This window comes from Bacillus rossius, chromosome 1 (assembly GCF_032445375.1).
Source record: "Bacillus rossius redtenbacheri isolate Brsri chromosome 1, Brsri_v3, whole genome shotgun sequence".
Taxonomy (NCBI): Eukaryota; Metazoa; Arthropoda; class Insecta; order Phasmatodea; family Bacillidae; genus Bacillus; species Bacillus rossius.
Genome location: NC_086330.1, coordinates 21,780,347 through 21,800,487, shown reverse-complemented (window position 1 = coordinate 21,800,487; position 20,141 = coordinate 21,780,347). Strand labels below are relative to the sequence as shown.

The 20,141-nt window shown below is 36.3% G+C and overlaps 1 protein-coding gene across 1 annotated transcript; it reads left to right on the top strand.

Annotated features, from left to right (window-relative positions):
• The first annotated feature begins 325 nt into the window (after nt 1–325).
• Nucleotides 326–19,610, top strand: LOC134532984 (trypsin-1-like). The gene is made up of 5 exons (XM_063370085.1): nt 326–589; nt 11,681–11,763; nt 12,350–12,438; nt 15,401–15,542; nt 19,058–19,610. Exons 1-5 carry the CDS (start codon nt 544–546, stop codon nt 19,454–19,456), a joined length of 759 nt encoding a protein of 252 aa, XP_063226155.1. The 5' UTR covers nt 326–543; the 3' UTR covers nt 19,457–19,610.
• Nucleotides 19,611–20,141: the final 531 nt, after the last annotated feature.

Below are 20,141 nucleotides of genomic sequence, written 5' to 3'. Positions count from 1 at the left end.
TGCGTTAATGATTTAAACAAATAAACCAACATAATTTTTATAAGCCGTTTTATAGGGATAGGACTTGAAAAATACAATAAATTTGTAATGTAGAAAGAAGATTACAACATAGCCTGTGGTTGGCTGAGTATACATTCTTTAAAGTATCCATAATTTTACATTTTTGATATCCGATTTGTCCTTTTCGACCAAAAACTCGAAATCAATTTTATAGTATTCATCTAGTTTAAAATACGCATATGATGGAAGTTTTTAAGCAATTTCTTTTAGTTTCATCATATATTTTTCATTATTTGAAAAACAAGGTGAGGCATGAATGTGTTGAGATCATGTCTAAAAATATTAAGATAAGCAGATGCTTAGCTAACTATCACGAAACAAATCAGTCAGCACATAAACACCATTTCAATTGTCTCATTGATTAATATAACATGGTCGTATACTTATCGTCTTGTGTGACATAATTCACAATTAATCACGTCATCTTCAAAATTATTTCTATATAAATATGACAGTTTACACTGACGATTACATTTCAGCACCATGCTTCGCATTTTGGTCGTCTGTTCTCTACTGGTCTCCGTTTACGGTAAGTTTTACATTTTTGTTATGTCTGAAGAAAAATTATTTTTCTACATTAATTGAATAAATAATAAATATAAATGACAAAATTGATTTTTGAAAAGAAAAAAAGATCGCCTCGTGTTTGTTTAGTTTTGACAAGAAATTTGCTTTAAACACACGACAAAATAAGTTTATATTTTAAGTCACTTAAGCTATCGTTGGAAAACGTTACTTTTTATTATTTGTGAAAAATATGGCTAGTAAAAATTGTTATTAATAATTTCCTATAAAAGTTGCAGTAATAAACATTTAGACCTATTTAAGAAAACCTTTCTTGTGACCAACCAAACAGATGGCGAAAAACAATGATAATATATTTCAGAAATATAAACATAAAGACATTTTCATAGAACAAATTTAGTGAATTGATAAACATAATTTAGTTGAACCGAAATTGTACATATATTTATTAATAATTACTTATTATACAAATTATAATTTTACTTGCATTGTATTTTTTACTTTGGTTGTGTGTTATTTTGATAATTAACGCAAGAAGATACTTGAACAGCAATCATTTTTTACAAACTACTCTTACCATAAAATGATTTCCAAATTAACGTGATTAAAATATATCACCTAGTACAAAGTCAAGGACAGAAGAGTTGTAATTTAAGCTTTAAGAGATTTACATGCAATATGGTTTCAGTGATTAATTTTTGTCATTGACTTTCATTGTTTTGACGTAGAGGACAATAAATACCACAGTCTTATCCTGAATATAATAAGAAAAAAATTTCAGTTTGCAAATTTCTTCATCCAAACAGGGTCTGAACTTGGAAACATTTATTTGCTGGTCTGGTTTATGTTTCTGACGAAGTAACAAATGGTATAATTAACATAAGCATATGAGTGCTATTTTTTCAGTTTTTTATAGCTTTATCTCAATATTTTGTAATCATAACACATAAAAAAAATGTTGAAATAAGGCGAAAAATAGTTATAAGGTAAACAAAATAATTACTAGCTTGTAAACTTTGCTGTCTATAAGAAATAGTTAATGATAATAAAATGTTATAAAAACATTTGAAATACGTTTGTATTTTAAAGAACACTACCTAATAACTCACAGCTTCACTCACGCAATTTCAGGGTGGCATATTGCTGATATTTTACCATTGTAGAAAAAAGGATGTGATTTTTTACAGACATTTTTACTTAAGATATGGCCCCAATAAATCGCCAGGTGTATAAACGATTTAATTATTGAGGAAATATTTTAAGAATGATATTTATTAACGATGTTATGCGTAAGCCTTTTTTAAATTTAAGTATAGATTAAGTATCTTTCTAATTTTATAACATACTTTTGCCCACGAATTCGTCAGCTTGGACTTCAGGATTGGATCCAGGGGGAAATGAATAAAGAGAAAAAATTGATTATAAAAAAATCGAAGTCTTGGATTTGTACTGCAGTTTTACGCTTAATTGACACGGCACAGTCACAGAATTTAAATTGTTTCTATAGAGCATCCCACTCTTAGACTGCAGTGTGGAAGTAAATGGGCGCATTCTCTCTCTCTCTAACACACGCCGATTGCCGTTAGCGCTGTCCTTGTTTCTTCGTGCGTTGTTGCCACATATCAAACGAAATTAAAATTTTAATTTTTGGACCAAGCTTTTTTTTATATTGTTTAGCATCGCAATACGCATCAGGCAATGCTTATTTTGAATACTTAACAATATTTTAAGTGTCCTAAAAAATTAAAAAACATAACTTATTCACTGCGAACTGTTTTGAAGTATTCCGAGATGTTTCACGTAAAATAAAAATAACCTACATGTGTATTTCATTCAGATTTTTTTAATTAATAAATTAATGCCTTAGGACGCCACCGAACAAATGTTAAGACAAAAACTGTACAGGTTTCACTTAAATATATTTTTTAATATATTGAAATGCATTTTCTCACAAACTGACACATCAAAAAGTTGACCAGCGGAAAACCTTTTTTCTATTAAAGATAGATGGGGGACGAAAGCGTGAAACATGTTCACAATGAATTTAATTAGTTTTTAAAAGCAGCTCCATCTCAATTTATTCTATAGTTTCCGTGAAAATAGCTTTTAAAAACGTGTCTTATCAGTACAAGAGCGCGCTGCAATAGAGGTTTCTCTCACAAGCTGCCGTCGTAAGAGGAAACAGGGTCGTGTGTTTAGATAAGTGGGGCTCTGTCCTGCAAGCAATTTCGAATACATGGCTTCCTTAGTCAACCATGTATTTCCTTAGACACGCATTTCTGAAAACCAGCCTGCCAGTTAGTATCGCGTCTCGCGACGAAGCAACGCGTTGTGTCCGGTGACTCGTTACAGTTATAATTTTGACAAATTATGTATTAACATACGTGATATTATTTTCTACATTTATTTTTATTACGTACATAAAAAATATGGAAGATAGAACACCGAAAAGAAATTATATCGGTAGGCTACGCGGGAGGGAGCGCAAGATTGTGTTGAATGTATTTGAGTATTTTTAAAAAAATATGAGTGTGTGCAATGCAATTAAGGAAGCTTACCATTCTTCTGGTCAGCTCTGTGCTACTCTTATGGAAGGGGTATCAACATTGGTCAGCGGTAGCGAAAGTGATTAAATGGTATAAAAACGCAGGAAGATTTTGATGATTATATTTATTTACATTAGAACAAAAAGGGATTTTTATATCCTTAAACCCATATTTTTTTCTTCCCCTTGCAGTAATGGTTGCTACAAAAATATTTTAATCGAATCTTGAACATAATGTAAAATGTATTAAATAAATACGAAGGAATTTATTAGCGATCATGGTACAAAATTTTGAATTATTTTTCTATCCTTCTCAACACCAAGCATCTTATCAAACATTGTTTTAGACAAAGTTTTGGAAAATAATTATATTAACAAACCAATTAAACAGATTTCATAAGGTGTCTACTAAGGCAATTACGTTTTTTTTTGTCCGGTGAAAATATTTTTCGAACCCATGCAGTTATGGCTGGTAGTATAAAAAATTTATTTAGAAAACATTTTTTGGCATTATGTACTCCGAGTTATCATACGTTAACACGGATGCGATATTATTCATATTATGGGAGTTGTTGCGATTTTTCCGGTTTTTAAAAAAATCTTCCCCATTTCGACCCAATTGTTCGGATTTTTCCCATAACTTACTCGACCAAGAATTTCCATTACCGTATTTTATTTATCATTTTGGACATGACTTTTCAAAAAATATGGCATTTATCGGGCCCATGAAAATGTGATATATATATATGCGATTTTTAGAATATAAAAGAAAACTATAAGAAATTTTCGTCTACAATAGGTAGTTTTTATTTGAAATTTACATAAAAGTGGCATTATTACAAATTTATGTGTGTAATAGTATAAAATATTATAAATTACGATATGATTTCTTAAAATGCTTCTTGTTCGATCCGAATTACAAAGATGCATATCTCCTGAAATTCGTAAAGTGTTAGAGATTTGGCAACAGCGCGCGCCATAAGCCGTGTACTGCAATCTTAGAGTGGGACGGGATATAACTCTTAATTTAATGCAATATATTTCGATACCCGCCATTATATAATTTCTTATTATGTTCCGTCAATATGTATTAGTTTGGGGGCACTCATACTGTTGAACAACCAACATAGAGCTGAACATGCGAGAAGCATAGAGTGCCTAATTGAATTCCTGCCACTTTCAATATTTGACCTTGGGACTTTTGTGATTTTAAATCCTTATTTTAGCAGGAATTGCAGCTTCTTAATTGAAACAAGCATTTGAGAAACAACATAAGTCACAAACAACAGATTTTACAGAAAGTGAATAAAATGTAATAGTCAATGGCATGAGGCAAAATATGTATATGTGATAATATGGATATATTACAACGTTAATTTACTTCTCTTTAATGTAAAAAAGAAATACATTGTATTTACAACCCCCCCAAAAACTATATTTAAAAATGCTGGACTTATGTTGTTTCTCAATTTCTTACATAAACTCAAAATATATTGTTCTGAAACGTGCTATTTTTGCTTTAAGGTAGTCATAATATTCCACAAAACATAATATTTATTTGCGTACACAAAGTAATACTATAAATTTGCTTAGAACATAAAAAAATACCAATAATTATATGAATATAAATGCATTCAGTCCCTAATGCACTAATCTTGCTGATATGAGAAAGTCTATACGATGTAGGTTTTTAGATCTACCTTTGTATATGCGGCCTACACCAACTTTAACATTGAGAGATCACTTTTTAATACAAATAAGTATGCACACGTCCCTCTTCAAAATGAACTATTTGCTGATGATGTGCTGTAATCTCTACATTGATGTGATTAATCATCAGGCTGGTTTTGCGTTACTTCAGTTACACATGTTGGCCACAAGAATAATTCATTATAGAATGACTGGCAATCTTCTGTGTGTGGCAAGTAGTTTTGCAACTTGCGGAGGTCATCTATTTTGTTCTGGTTGATAGGGATGCAACCTGCAGGATACACCATGTTTTTTGGAAGAACAAGGTCCGCAAGTGTGCAATTGAGAACCCTAAAATGGTGCTTGACAAGGGAATAAATAAATGGTCGTGCCACAACAAGTCCAGCATTGTCACTTCCATAACTGAAGTGCATGAAATGATGCTTTGAAGCTTGTTTTCTGGTCTCTAGGCACAGATTTTCCATAGGACTCTTGTGACAGCACATTCCTCTTAAAATACTTGGGCCACCATTGCTTGAAGTCGAGAATGCTGATGGAATCTGCTATTACAACCGTGAAGGATCTCTTGCAGGATGAAGTTACAATTATCTCAACATACTCCTTGATGGTGTACACTCTGTCGTACTTCTTGATTTTTCTCTTGAGTACTGAGAAATCCCTATCGCAGGGCAGGAAAGAGTGTCCTCTTATTGGGAAGTAATGTTCGATATGTCTAAAACGTTTAAGAGAAGTCAAAGCAGACAACATTCTGATGAATGTATGGTTCTTATTTTGTGCGCTGCACCCATCAGAAAATATGTACAACTCTTTGACTCCCTTCAATGACGTATTCAAGAACTCCAAAACAAATGAACATACCTCATTAGGCCCCTTTGTTCCAATTCCCTCATGGTACACAAAGAAAGTTGCATTGCCATCTTTGAGATTATGTATGCAGAAAACACTGATGGTTAACTGTCTAAGGTAAAACACCTCCTGGACTGGAATGCAAGGCAACTGTAAATTCTGCATGAAATCTATGCAAATGGCTCCCAAATCACCCGTTTTATCAGCTTTGATTATCTCGCTGATTTTCTTTATTTTCGCTGAAAATTTCTTAGCCCGACGCAAATGCACACATTTTTCTGCTTCAGCTACTTTCTTTGCTTTTTGGTTTAAAAAGGGGCTTTTAAGTTTTATATCCAACTCCTCACAAGTCGCACATGTATCTACCTGGGGTTGTCCAAACGACAGAGAAAAATGCTCTCTGAAAACTTTCAGATAGAAGCGATAGTTTGCAGCTGACATTTCAGGGTACTTCTCTTGGAAGAGCGAGTACATGATCTTGACGTCTAGCTTCTCGCTTAAGTAGTGGTATTCTTTGCTACTGTAGTGTGATATTTTAACTGGAAAAGAGGATATATGCTGCTTAATAGCCTCTATTACCAACCCTGATTTGGTATTACCTGGGATTGATTTCCCACGCATATCATGTGGACTTTTACCTTCAGAGAGCAACTTACAGAGTCTACGAACACGTTCCTCCGAGATAGCATGTATGTTACAAAAAGCTGTTTTACATACTTGATGTTTTCCTGAACTCTTTGATATCTCATATACATATGTACATCCTCTTGATGGTTTTGAAGAAGCTTCATTTGAAATGCGACGTCTACGTCGCATCACCTTTTTCGTGGAAATAAGACACTGGAGGTAACAATCCTGTTCATTTTTGGTATCTAAACTTGTAAATTTGTTAAAGATTTCTTCTTGTTGTGGTGAAGATACAACCGAGAAACATTTTCGTCTGCATCTGCAACACAGAGAATAATGACAGCATAATTTTTCTGCAATTATTCCTTGTGCACTAACAACTTGTCAGGTAAATTCATTGTGCATTAAAATATTGTTAGAAGTACTTATGTGCATTATGTTGTCTCACAAAAATGTAATAAAACTCTACAAACGTACACAAATCTTATATCGATAAAACTTGATAAAAAATTAAACAAAATATGCAAAACATCTATGAATATCTAAACGTTTTTTATGCAACTGAATTGAACAGAATTTCATTTAACCAAACATTACATATTTTTTCAGGAATGTTTAGAAATAAGTGTAAAACATGGTATGCTTATGGATTCAAAATGCATATAGTTAACTTACTTGCAATTTTCACCCTGTTTTTTGCAGGGATTTATTTTCTACTCCAACTAGTATATGCTTCACACTTTACACGTGCTCTTTTTATCTGTTCAGACTTATATCTAAATGTATTTCGACACCCTTTCTTGCGCTTTTTACTGTCAGTCACACATTCATTGTCACTGGAAGGTTCCATATCATAAGCACAACAACAAACACATCAAACTGTTTCTTTGTCTATGGTGTTGAAACTACATTACTACAGTACCATAGACAAATAATATTTCACCATGCATCAGTGCTATCTGGTGAGAATAGCTTTGAGGCCAGCCAAGAACTGCCTTATTGGATTTTATAATTTTTCATCACAGCTTCTGTTCTGTGTATAGAATGTTTCGTTACGACATTACATAAATTAGAGTTTACCAAATTTCATAAGATGATTATAGTTTTTATATATTTATTATTTTTAATGTGGCAGCTCTGTTCTAAAATATATAAAAATGCAATATTTAATAGGGACTGTTCCTGAAATAATAATAACAGCAGCAGCAGCAGATCAACACTGGATTTATAAAATGCACTATGTTATGACTTGTACAGTAGAACCTCGCATATCCGACCATGACGGGACCAGGCCATGGTCGGAACGGCCAAAAGGTCAGATATCGGGAGGAGCAAAAAAAGCGACTTTCTCAGATAGAAAAACAGCTGTATCGTACTGTAATACAACTTTATTGTAAAGTATGTACTTATAAAAATGTTGCTGTATATATTTCAAACATTTACTGTTTTTAAATTAAATGAGATCAATAAAATCTAAGCATACCTTATTTAAAGAATTAAGTAATGGACTTTTGTTTTAATTTTGTCAATCTTGACTTTGCAGAAGTGTCCCTCCACTTTTTTGCCCACAATACGTCCATTGGGTTTGCATTTGGATGTTGCTCAATGTATTTCAGCGCAACTTCGAAGGCGTCCTTAGCAGCAGAATGACTCACTACGTTGTCACCGGTGGTTTCGTCTTTATCCGAGTCGATATCTTCTTCCACGGCTTTGTTCTGCACAACAGCGATAATTTCGTCGTCATTTAGTTCTTCATTGGTGTCTTCCGAAACATCAGCTTCAACAAACCACTCTTCTACATCATTCATCTGGAGATCATGCTGAAACACTTTTAAATTTTGTAATACTTCTGTGTTGTCTGTCTCAACTTGTGCTTCTGTCTCAGGTTCTTCTTGTTTCAATGATGGCCAAATCTTTTTCCAAGCCTTCTGAAGGGTAGTTTGATTAATTTCGTCCCAGGCTGCAGCAACGGTGTAGATTGCGTCTTTTATGTTGAAACTTTTCATCGCCTCAAAAAGGTTACCTCCTTCTTCTGTTTTGTCCAGCAGAGAGCCGACATATTTTCTTCTGTATCTTCTCTTTAACAACTCGATGACGCCCTGATCCATAGGTTGTATTAAAGGTGTAACATGGGGCGGTAAAAATAAAGCCTTGATGTTTCCTTTATTTAATTCACATTCAGAGGGGTGACTAGGAGCGTTATCTAACAGCAAAACAGCACGAGCAGGTAAGTTTTTAGACTTTACATGTTTTTTTACTGCGGGGACAAATTCGCCAAAAAACCACTCCTTAAATAAATCGCCATCCATCCAAGCAGATGAATGATTCCGATAGAAAACTGGAAGTATTGCCATGTTTAGATTTTTGAATGCTCTTGGTTTCTTAGATTTTCCTATGACGAACAGCGGCATTTTGTGGCTTCCCGTGGCATTGCTACAAGTTGCAATTGTGAGCCTGTCTTTAGCCAGCTTTGTTCCTAACACAGGTTCATTTTTAGCAGCTAGAGTGGTTTTTGGAAGCATTTTGTAATTTAGGCCTGTTTCATCTACATTGTACACTTGTTCGGGTACAAGTTTCTGTTCTGTGACCAACTTCTCAAATGTTGCTACAAATTCTGTAGCAGCATTATCATCAGCTGAGAGTTTTTCCCCCGCAATAATAAGATGTCGTATGCCATGACGCAACTTCCATTTATGTAGCCACCCTTCGCTAGCGCTAAATTTTTCTAGATCACCTCCCAGCTTTTCATGCAATTTTATGGCTTTTTCCTTTACGATGGGGCCTGACAATGGTATTCCCTTGCGCCTTTCCTGACAAAACCAAACCCATAATGCTTCATCGACAAGTTCAAGTTTTGGTTTTTTCAAAATTTTTCTACTTTTTAAGGCATCTTCTGTCTCAACTGTTGTTGAGTACGTTTCCAGATCTTTACGGGTTTTTTTTCCAATCTTTTATCGTAGTCACCCCTACACCCAACTCAGAAGCTAATTTAATAACAGACTCTCCATGGTCCAATCGTTGTAAAATCTCAAGTTTTTGTTGCAGAGAAACACAAACACGTTTACGTTTTTGAGTTGCCATTGTCACACACGTAAAGCACTACGTATTGCACACTTTAAATTCTGTAGTCGTGAATAAATAATGGGGAAAAACACAAACAGTATTGACGTTAACAAACACAGAACTGTACAAGATTATAGTCAGAGCACATTACACATCAAGATTCACGACTGAACTGACAGTTTTTGATACGAAAACAAAGCATATCGTAGATGAGTCACTCCTTCAAGCCTAACAGGCTCACCAACCGGAAGCGCGTGTGAATCACCGACAGTCGGACACTAGGTCGGATATCGGGAGGAGTCGGTTGTGGGAAGGTTCTACTGTAGTTCCAAAAATGAAGTTACAAAATGCACATTTCGTTCATAGTAAAGTTATATCCTATGGCTTATCGTTACAAATCGAGTTACAAAATACACATTAATTGCTGGTTATAGTGATAAATGTAACAATTGGCGAGGCATGTCCGGCCTTAACACACTAAATATATGGCTATACAGGAATCAAGCAAATTGGTGCTTTGTGGTGTTTGAGCGGGGTATTTGAGAAACAACATAAGTCCTGGACTTGTGTTTTTTCTCAAATACATAGCAATTAGAGAAGGCTATATCTATGCAATGATTGTGTGGACCTTCGTGGTTATTTGCCAGCATGTACAACTACCCTCCAACAAACTGTTGCAATGGAAAATTATTGAGAATTATTGGGAAACGAGGTATTTAACACACTCTATTCTTTAAGCTATTCCGGTGAGGATATGTTTCTCTCCAGCTCTGTGATGCTCAGTCTGGCAACGATGCCACAATCTCGGTGCAACCATGTTAGGCGTCAACACAAGCGGGATGCCAACCTTCAGCTCCAGTTTGTGGGAAGGCAGGTGACAACTAGGCAAGACGTGATGGACGCACCAAATGAGAGCGCGTTTTATATTCACGGCAAGACCATCTATTGGGGAAATTCTAATCTAAACTGTTTTTAGCGCCGTTAGTCCGCTAGCCGCCGCGAGCTCCACTAAGAGGACGTGTCTCGCCAAGGAGAACGATAGGCAGTTGTCAGGCCGTATGAAGGACTTAGAGAAATGACACAACTTACTGTGTGTATGCCCATGACTCACCTATGATTTTTCTATTATAAAACTAAAATTACGTCTTTTCACTTATTTTTGGATTGGAATTTCATAATAATATGAAGCCAACATTTTATTCCAGGAGATGAGCTAGCTGTGTGTAATATTTAATTAAATGTGGTTTTATTGTTACATATCAGGTTCCCGTCTTCGTAGCGAGATAAAATATTTACTATTTTTTAAGACTAGCCATACAATTTTAAACACAAAATGTTTAATCAAAATCGGTTTAAAAGTTTTTGCGTAATGCTAGAACAAACATAAAAACACACTTCTGTTTCAGTTTTATAATAGCGTAGATGGGTAATAAGGATAACATCTTACGTGCGGAAAAACCGGTTCTTCATAAAGGATAACCCGATTAATAAAATAAAGTTTTATTTATTGTTAACATTTACATTATTGATTCAATTAAAACACTTAAAATGTCTGCCAGCAAATGAATAACATCTTCGTTCAGACCACATTTCACTCTCGCCACTGGAGCTCGGCTCGACAGTGGCTCTCCCTACCTCTCGTCTCTTAACACTAACCTTGGGCCGATATTCTGCCTCGAAAATTCACTCGTCCACGCCGCAAAGCAGTCCCCGGTACACTGGCGTGAGCACACGAAGCCCGTCGCTTGTCGTCGCACCACTTTGACGCGTCGCTGTCATCAGGGTCGACACGATGCCCGAAGCTCCCAGAACAGTGGCATCCTGGGTCACGCCACTCCACGCGGTGGCTTCCGGGTGCCCGCAGAACCTTCCAGTAGGACGGCTCAGGGTCGATGACAAAGTGACGTGGAAGGAGGATACAGGGGGAAGGAGGGCAGCGAGGTCCGGCCGCTAATCCCCAGAGGAATTTGCCGCTCGTAACTCAGCCCTCCCCCCCCCCCCCCGGGCCAAGCGAGTCAGCTGGCCCGCTAGCCGGCCCTCTGGCATGCCTCGCAGCCCCGCCTCGTGTATCTCCGTAACAATATAATACATATTTTCAAGAAGATAAAGTAAATATATAAAAAAATACCTGATCACACAGTGAACCAACCTAACATGCCAATTTATAACTTTTTAAAATAAAATAATCAAAATAAAAAAAGAATCTCATGATATTATAGGAAATATATTTCATTTATGTAATAAAAATTATTATTAAAAAAAGGCAAATTTTTTAAATAATTTATTTTTTATTTGGTTCCCCAGGAGCAAATCTTAAAGACGAGTACCAGCTCGATGGGCGTATCATAGGAGGACATCCAATTGCTATTTCCAACGCTCCCTACCAGGTAAGCTTGCTTAATATATATAATTAAAATATAATGCAATGTTTTAAGTTTCCGTGTACCTAAAGTTTTAGATGTTAATATTAAATTGATTATGTCCAAAAAACTGGATTGCAAAACTACTATAATTTATTATTATTTAATGTATTCCTATCTTAAGTTTTTCAATGGATTTTTTTGAATCATTTATCTCATTTAGATAATAATAAATGCATAAATATATTCTTAACGTTTTCAAAACCGGTACTCAATTAGTACGAGACAAAAGTAAATATGCAAATTATTTAAAAAAACTTTAAACATTTTTATGCATAGAATATAATTATTGTTTATTTTTCAATATAACTACAAACATAATATATATAAGGTCCAAAAATCATTGTAAAAATTCTGCATTTTACATAACTGTTCAATTTCATGCTTTACTTTATTCACTTGCATTTGTTTCATATAACTTTAACCCCTAAAGTTTCCATTTTTTTTTGTTTTTTAACATCACATATTTTCAAATATTCAGCTAATATGGACACATATAATGACACTCCATTAAATGGTGGTATATAAATTTATCTGTTATATCATTTTATAGGCGGCCTATGAACTGAGCGGACGGCAGAAGTGTGGAGCCAGTGTTATCAGCAACAACTACGCACTAACGGCTGCTCATTGCAGCATTAGGTAAGGAAAAGCTTCCAAAACATAAAAACTTATTGACAAACCTTATAAAGAGGGACTGAAACGTTTTGCGAATTCATTTAAAAACAGTAAAAAAATCTCGCGCGTAGTAACTCAGTATGTACACGTGATAGAAATGAAACTTATTTGGCAAATTTAAACCTGGACTCGTAAGAATATCGTCAGGAGTAAAACGGCAGAGACAGAGAAAGAGAGAAATTAAACAATTCAAAAAAAAAAAAAACTGTCAGTGTTACTGTTTCTTCCAAGAAGTATCCCATTTGGAACACGCCAAATCTCTGAACGAAAAATAAAATTCATAACAGGTAGCGCTATCTATGAGGGAAATAAAAGGGACTGTCTCAACAACGCTGTCTACGCTGCTGGTTGAACAAGGATGAACGCGAGCGTGCTGGTAGCAAATATGAAATTCCAGTTATTCACAGTTGATTGCAGGGCCGCAACTAGAGTCTCTCGCACCCGGGGCATGAATAGATTCATGCGCCCCCCCCCCCCCTCTTTTTTTGCACATACCACACCAATAAAGCGGGGGGTCCGGGGGCCCTCCCACGGAAAAATGGTGCTATTTAAGCATTTTCCATACCTACATGTAACAGTTTCTGTGCTACTGTAACTTCCATGCATGAACCCACTATGTCCATAAAGTAGTCCGTATAATCACTAGACTTGATCATTAAATATTTTGAGACGTTGTATTGTAAATCAGATTAGACATTCCTGGCATGCAAGTTAAAAAACGTTTTACGTTACCAGTTGTAGTAGGAATTACAATGAAAGCGATTTCGGCGCCCCCACAGCTTTGCGCCCGGGGCGTATGCCCCGCTTGCCCCCCTCCCCCCGCACCAACCCCCTAGTTGCGGCCCTGGTTGATTGTATAGGATAGATATATATTTATTTTCTGAAACAATGAAACAAACATTTTGTCTTATTCTTTCGTTCATTTATCGTTCCATTTTTTTTTTTTTGGGCGGGGGACCTATCGTCGTACAAAGAGGAGAACGAAAACGAGCCCAGCAACGTATATAGTATATTGCTCTCTCTCATTATATCTCTTTGGTCAAGTACCTATTCTCTGTTCTTTTTTTCATTAGAAACGTTTCACAACAATGTTTAACGAGAAAACGTTGTATTAAAATTCGGCCTTGAAATTTTACTTACATCGCGCCCAAAACGTTTCACTTCAAAAACTCCAAAATATGGGACGAAATTATGGCTTTCACGTTTGTACTAAAGATAATTTGAAACACGCAAATAATTGAGAGCCAATAGGGCACCACTGGAAACAGCGCTGGGAATAGTATGGACGAACTGTTCGCTACACAGCCGATTTTAATATGGCTCATGGTGAGGGCAATGAACATTTGCAAAAAACGGCTGTGTCTCAACTCTAAACAACGCTTCTATGTTTTGCCTATAGGTCACTTGATCCAAACAATTACATTGTTTTACCATGGGAGTCCAAAACCATCAAATTTTCCAAACCCAAATAAAATGAACATTAATATCTTTACGAAAAAATTTTAATCATGTCGAAGTTTTAATTATTTTAAAAAATGGTTTATTTCCCAGTGAAATGAATCTTCTAATACTGTTACTGCTATGCCATTATTCGTGAAAGTTTTATTTTAATTTCATGTAACAATTTTAAATAAATCAATAAGATTTCGTTTATAATTAAAATATGTATATTTCCACAACCTCTGTACACATAGTAACGTCCTACGTATAGTTATTAAGTAAATAATAATAAATGTTTTTTATTATTCTTAACTTTATATAGTCCTGTATTTTTATTACTTTATAGATATTAACAGACGGATTAAAATGGTTACTATTTTATTTTAAGTTAAATAACCATTTTTATTGCATTTAAAACTGTAGTATACTAAATAACCATTCTGGTGTATATCACAACATTCATCAACCACAATCATAAACTTAATGTTAATTTTCCTGCATGGTGGAACATGATTAGTAACCCAAATCCTTAAAACTCTGATTATTCTGAACAGTAGGCCTTCTAAACCATCTGGTTGACACGTCGTGTAAAAGAGCCAGGGTATTAACAGAGTTGGAAGAAAATTCACAATTAATTCAGCACGTAAGATTTAACCTCTAACAAAGTAAAAAAAAAAAAAACTTCTATAAGAGCCCCGACTATCTTAGCACTATCTTGGCGCCTGTTAACTAAAATCATTTAAGAATTCGCTGCTTACGAATGAGTATGTTCTGTTTCTTTATTAGATTTAAATTGTAATTGTAGGTGAGTGGAAACAGTTTTGAGAATAATGTTCGTGCACGAAACACCCGGTGCAGATTCTTGAAAGCACTCGAGGGATTTTCTTAATAAGTTTATATTTATATATCTCCATAATTCTGTGTTACGGTTACAACTGGTATCCGATATGACATGAGTAGGCTTTTGGACATGCGCCATTGCTAAGCACATGCATGTCTGTAGAAGAAAACGACAAAAAACCCAAAAAACAAAAACACAAATTAAGCAAAAAATTTCTGTTGTCAACAGGATATAAACACCACATAATACTCCATAACAGGAATATGGTCAACAAACAAAGAAAAACAAATAAAATGGACTAACAGAATGAAAAAAAAACCACAAATGATGACAGCGCAAAGATATTGAACCGAAAAAAATTCCGCACAACTGTTGAAACAAGACAAAAACACGACAAAACGAAAAGACGAAACAAACACAATAGCTTACATCAAGTCATGCACTCCCATTGCACAAATCTTTCAAAGATGGTATTCGATAGCTACCACATGCACTACGAGAAGAGAAGACCGCGCCATTTCAGAGGCGACACCGCGCTATAAGCCCCAGCGAGCGTCACTCTTACCCTCCCGGCTCACCAAAACAAAACGAAACGTTAAATTTTTTGTTCTGAAGCCAAGTTTATCGTTGCGTGTCCGTTCGCAGGGACGCGGTGAATCTGGTGAGCATCCGCGTCGGGACTGCTCTGCGTGCCAGCGGAGGGTCGGTCCACCCGGCGGCCCAAATCATCAACCATTCTCGCTACACCACGAGTCCCGCCACAGACTTCGATGTCTCTCTTATCAAGGTACGTGGCCAACCTCGTTGTTGTACTTGTTTTATTCTGGAATAGGCCTGGAATATGAACCAGACTAGTCAAACTAGAAGATAAGTACTGCATCAGAGTCAGGGATTAACTAAGGGTCATGTCGTCTGGTCCTCACTATAATACCCACAGTTGTTGTTACACTATGTGAGTCAAATGAACAAAATTTTAAAATTTAATTTTTAATTTGTTAAAGTGAAGGTACCTTAAAACTCTACTCATAAAAAGACACAAAGTTCAAGTTTCACAAATTTATTTTAAAAGCACACAAATACATGTAAGGTTAAGGCATTAAGACTTTGCATAAGCAAAGTCTTTAACACTAAATGGACTGCCTCATCTCAACGAAGTTGTTTCCAACTGGTTCGCTGGTCTCGGGCTCAGGAACAAAGGTATCTGACTAGTCATCTTCTTTGGCAACGACTGCTTCGGTGAGACATGGACAACGATGTCTGCGGCCACGACTGTGACACGACCTTGCCTCTGTGCTTGTTGAAACAGGATCACTGACTGAACTACGACGAGATGTATGTAGTTTGGGTGCCTGCGTAAATGTATTGCAGGTCGCAACAGGTTGCAACATGTTCAAGTGTTTGGTGTTGCATGTGCAGACGAAGCAACTACTTCTTCAATGCTGTCTGGAAGGATCGTTTGTGGTCTCATGTGTTAGACGGAACAGTTTTCAGGTTCGCAGCAATTTAGCAGCTGCTGAGTTGGTTCGTAAGACACTGTAAAGTGCGAAAATCCCCTGTTCTGAGCGCAATTATCACTAGTTTCCATATATATGCGCAGATATCCGTCATCCCAAAGCTGTACTCGACACTGCTGAAGCTAGGTCTTATGCTCACATACAGATTGACAGGATGAAAAGAAACCATCTTCTTGCAGGTCAGACAACAACTGAAGGCACGAACACCTTTTATATAGGTATAATGTTCAAAATTGTCATGTGGCTGCTCGCCATACATTGCATTAAGCTTGTGCAAGGAAGGACAGCCATAGTCGGTCTGCAGGTCTACAATTTTGGAAGCTCCATCGCAAAACTTGCTCAGCCATTTCAAATTCTCAGGTCTGGAGACATAAATTATTACACGTAGATTCTGCAGTAGCAAATCATCTAGAGCGTTTTTACACTTGGTGGTAGGTAATTCCACCTTCGTCCCACAGCATTTTCAATAAATTTTGAGCATTTTCTTTTTCGGTTCAGTTATTTACAGGATTACGGAGGCCGGAACGTGCGGATTTGAGTCCTGCCACTGGAGGTGACTACAATCTCCTTGAGCACGAATATGTTTTGGTTCTGGAAACCTTGCATTTTGCAGTACATTTGAAAGCAAGCAATGCTCGATTAAAAATAAATAATCACATATGCAACAACATTTTTGACACGATTTTCACAAGTTTGTCTCAGCTGTTGTACGATGCAAGTCGATCGTGAAATCTCGCTAACCACAGCAAAATGTGATTGATTTGTGCATAGAAGAAGTTTCTGCAAATGAATAAAAAGTATAAGTATCTTTTTTCAACCAGTACGATATCAGGCTTGGTCAATGACCCTCATCGCTCTATACAGCCTATTCATGAGTAATATCTACTTTCTAGAAGAGTAACACTTGCCCGTGAAATGGAAAATCAAGAGATATCTAAACCAAATACAAGTCATCTCGACGAACTTAAAAATAAGGAAGAATCATTTATCAGTTTGAAGACAGTTGTTAATTACGAGTGCTTACTGCAAAAAAAAAAAGAAGAAATACATACCAGCTCCAGAAGAAGACTTTACAAGTACAGAGCTAATGAACAAAAAAAATTATGGAAAAGCGGGACACCAAGTTAATGCAATGGTCTAGCTGGACCTGAGATCTTTCACTAGTCGGAATACTGAAAACATAATAGGTGTATCCTCGGTGTTAAAGAAATTGACTCTATACCAGGAAATATCATATGTTTAGAAGAGTACAAATCTCATGGGACTCCAGGTCTGTACGAATTGCTCTTTCATAGGCTATTCTCACAAAGATATGCAAGATTAAAAAAAAAGATTACAATAAACTTCTGTAACTAACTCATGGGCATTATGGTGATAACGATCCAAAAAGTTGCATGTTCAAAAATGAAGATAAGTAAAAAATCAATATTCTCACTAATCTCTTCAGTGAACTAGCAGTAAATGGTGACGGATTAAAAAAACTATAAATAAGTAGGTATATTGGGATGACACAAACGAATTGGTCGATCTTCTGAGACTGCTACTGGCTTCGCTTAGTACAGGAAACTTTTAAAACATCAACATTTGTGTCCATATTCGAAGAACTGAGGGAAGCTGGCTACATACAATGAGTCAAACTGGAATAGCTCGAGAACTCAATGCTGCTGCAAGATGGAAATACCTTCGTACTTGTTGATGAAGATTCTTAAATGAAGAAATATACGATCCTACATCAAGTATGGGGGCTCTCCACCTTGCTTTAATTCGTGGGTAGCCGATGCAGAAATCGATAAACACTAGTGTTTTTTTTGTACTTGTAGAAATTATGTAACTTTTTCATTTGTAACTTTTTTTTCTCTCAAACCTATTACTTTTCCTAAATTGTTAGCTAAATAATTACAGATTTTCAAGATGGTAGCCAAGATGGCCGACAAGATGGTGGATGTCAAGGTTATAAATAATACTTTCTTCTATCTGGTAAAAATCAAACTAATATGATGGTAGCACACTCTAGCAGACGAAAACAATATGTCGGATTAAAGATGGTGGCCTCCAGCAGACTAAAACAAGTTGGTTGCCATGAAATTGTACTGGCTCATGTAATATCTGTCTTGGTATTAGTGGTGTAGAATGTCTCTCCGCTATCACCACATGGGGAAGGATTAAATTTTTTTAGGCTCTCACTGGGTTTGTATTCAGTAACTTTTCATATATTTCATCATTAAAATTTAATTAAATATTTTTTTTTAAATATTGCACAATTTTTCCCAAATCCATCATATAAAAAATATTTTCAAGATTGCTGCAGTAACGAATATTATAACAATGACATAATACATATCAAAAATGGCGGTTGCAATGCTAAGTGCAACATGAATGTCATAATTCATAATTGTGGCAAAACAAAATAGCGGAATGTTCTAGAATCCGAAATGTTGGAATACAAAATGGCGGATCTAAAATGGCGTTTGGTGTCAAGGTCAAGGACAAAGTTCAAGGTCAAAGTCATCCAAGATGGCCGCCGTGACATCACAGTAGAATGTGGCGGCCCGGCTCCACGGTGTCACGACCAGGAAACAGAGGCTCGTTAATACTATAATATACTACTAATGATTAATGGAAAAAAACAGTAAAAAGGACTTAACTTTTTTGTATCTAAGATTCTTTCTGGTACATGAATTTCGAAAGATAACATCTGCAGTGTTTAACAAATTGCCTGCATCGTAGGTGAATTATGTATTTAAAGGCTGTGAACACCGTATAAGCTTGAAATGTTTAATCTTCGCAGGTGACCGTTCCGTTCGTGTTCAGCGCCAGTGTGAGGCCCATCTCCCTGGCCAGCGAGGTGCCGGCGGCCGGAAGCAGCGTGGTGACGTCAGGCTGGGGGGCCACCTCGGAGGGGGGAGCCGCTTCCAACCAGCTGCTGCAGGTGCAGGTCGACGTAATCAGCCACGCCGTGTGCAACCAGGCCTACTCGAACAGGATCACCAACACCATGGTGTGCGCCGGGGTGATGCAAGGCGGGAAAGACACCTGCCAGGGTGACTCGGGCGGTCCGCTCGCGCACGGCAGCCAACTGCTGGGAGTCGTGTCATGGGGAGCCGGCTGCGCCCGTCCTGGACTGCCGGGCGTGTACGCCAGCGTGCCGGCCCTCAGAGCCTGGATCAGGGAGAACTCCGGCGTCTGACAACTCCGGGAGTTTTAACATTCGTGTTTCACAACTCCCCGAGTCCGAAACAATGTTTCACGAACATTAAATTCTGTGTTGTGTCTGAAATTCCCCCTGTACGTCAGGAACGAAACTGTAATTTTTTTTTAACAGTAAAACAATTTGGAATATACTTTGCAAAAACTGATTATTTTCTTGAGTATTTAATATTAGTATAATAATTTAGTGGTTTACATGCAAATGATAAACCAATGAAATAACAAACATAAGTACTACGCTTTAATTGGTTACTGTATTCTCCGTTGGAGCTCAATTCGAAGATCTGCCAGTAGCAGTCATCAATTCGCGTAGCGTGAGCTCTCTCTTTATTTCAAAAAATTTCTATGATATATCGCCTACAATCGTAAAAGAAAAATTGAATAAATAGGGAATTAATCATAATTGTTTATCAATTTTCCTATATAAAGTACCTACAGCTTAATAACTTCCATTAGTTGTTTAATAATGTGACCAAGAAGTTTTATAGTAGGTATAGCTAGTAGCAAGGATAAATTTACAAATTCAAATAAACAACTTTTGTTTTATATGTAATGAAACTCTGCTATTATTGGTGATATGATATTATAATTGGTTTAAAACAATACTACCTTCAAAAGATAGTCTGTATTAAATATTGTAAAAGTTTGAATTAATATCTCTGAAA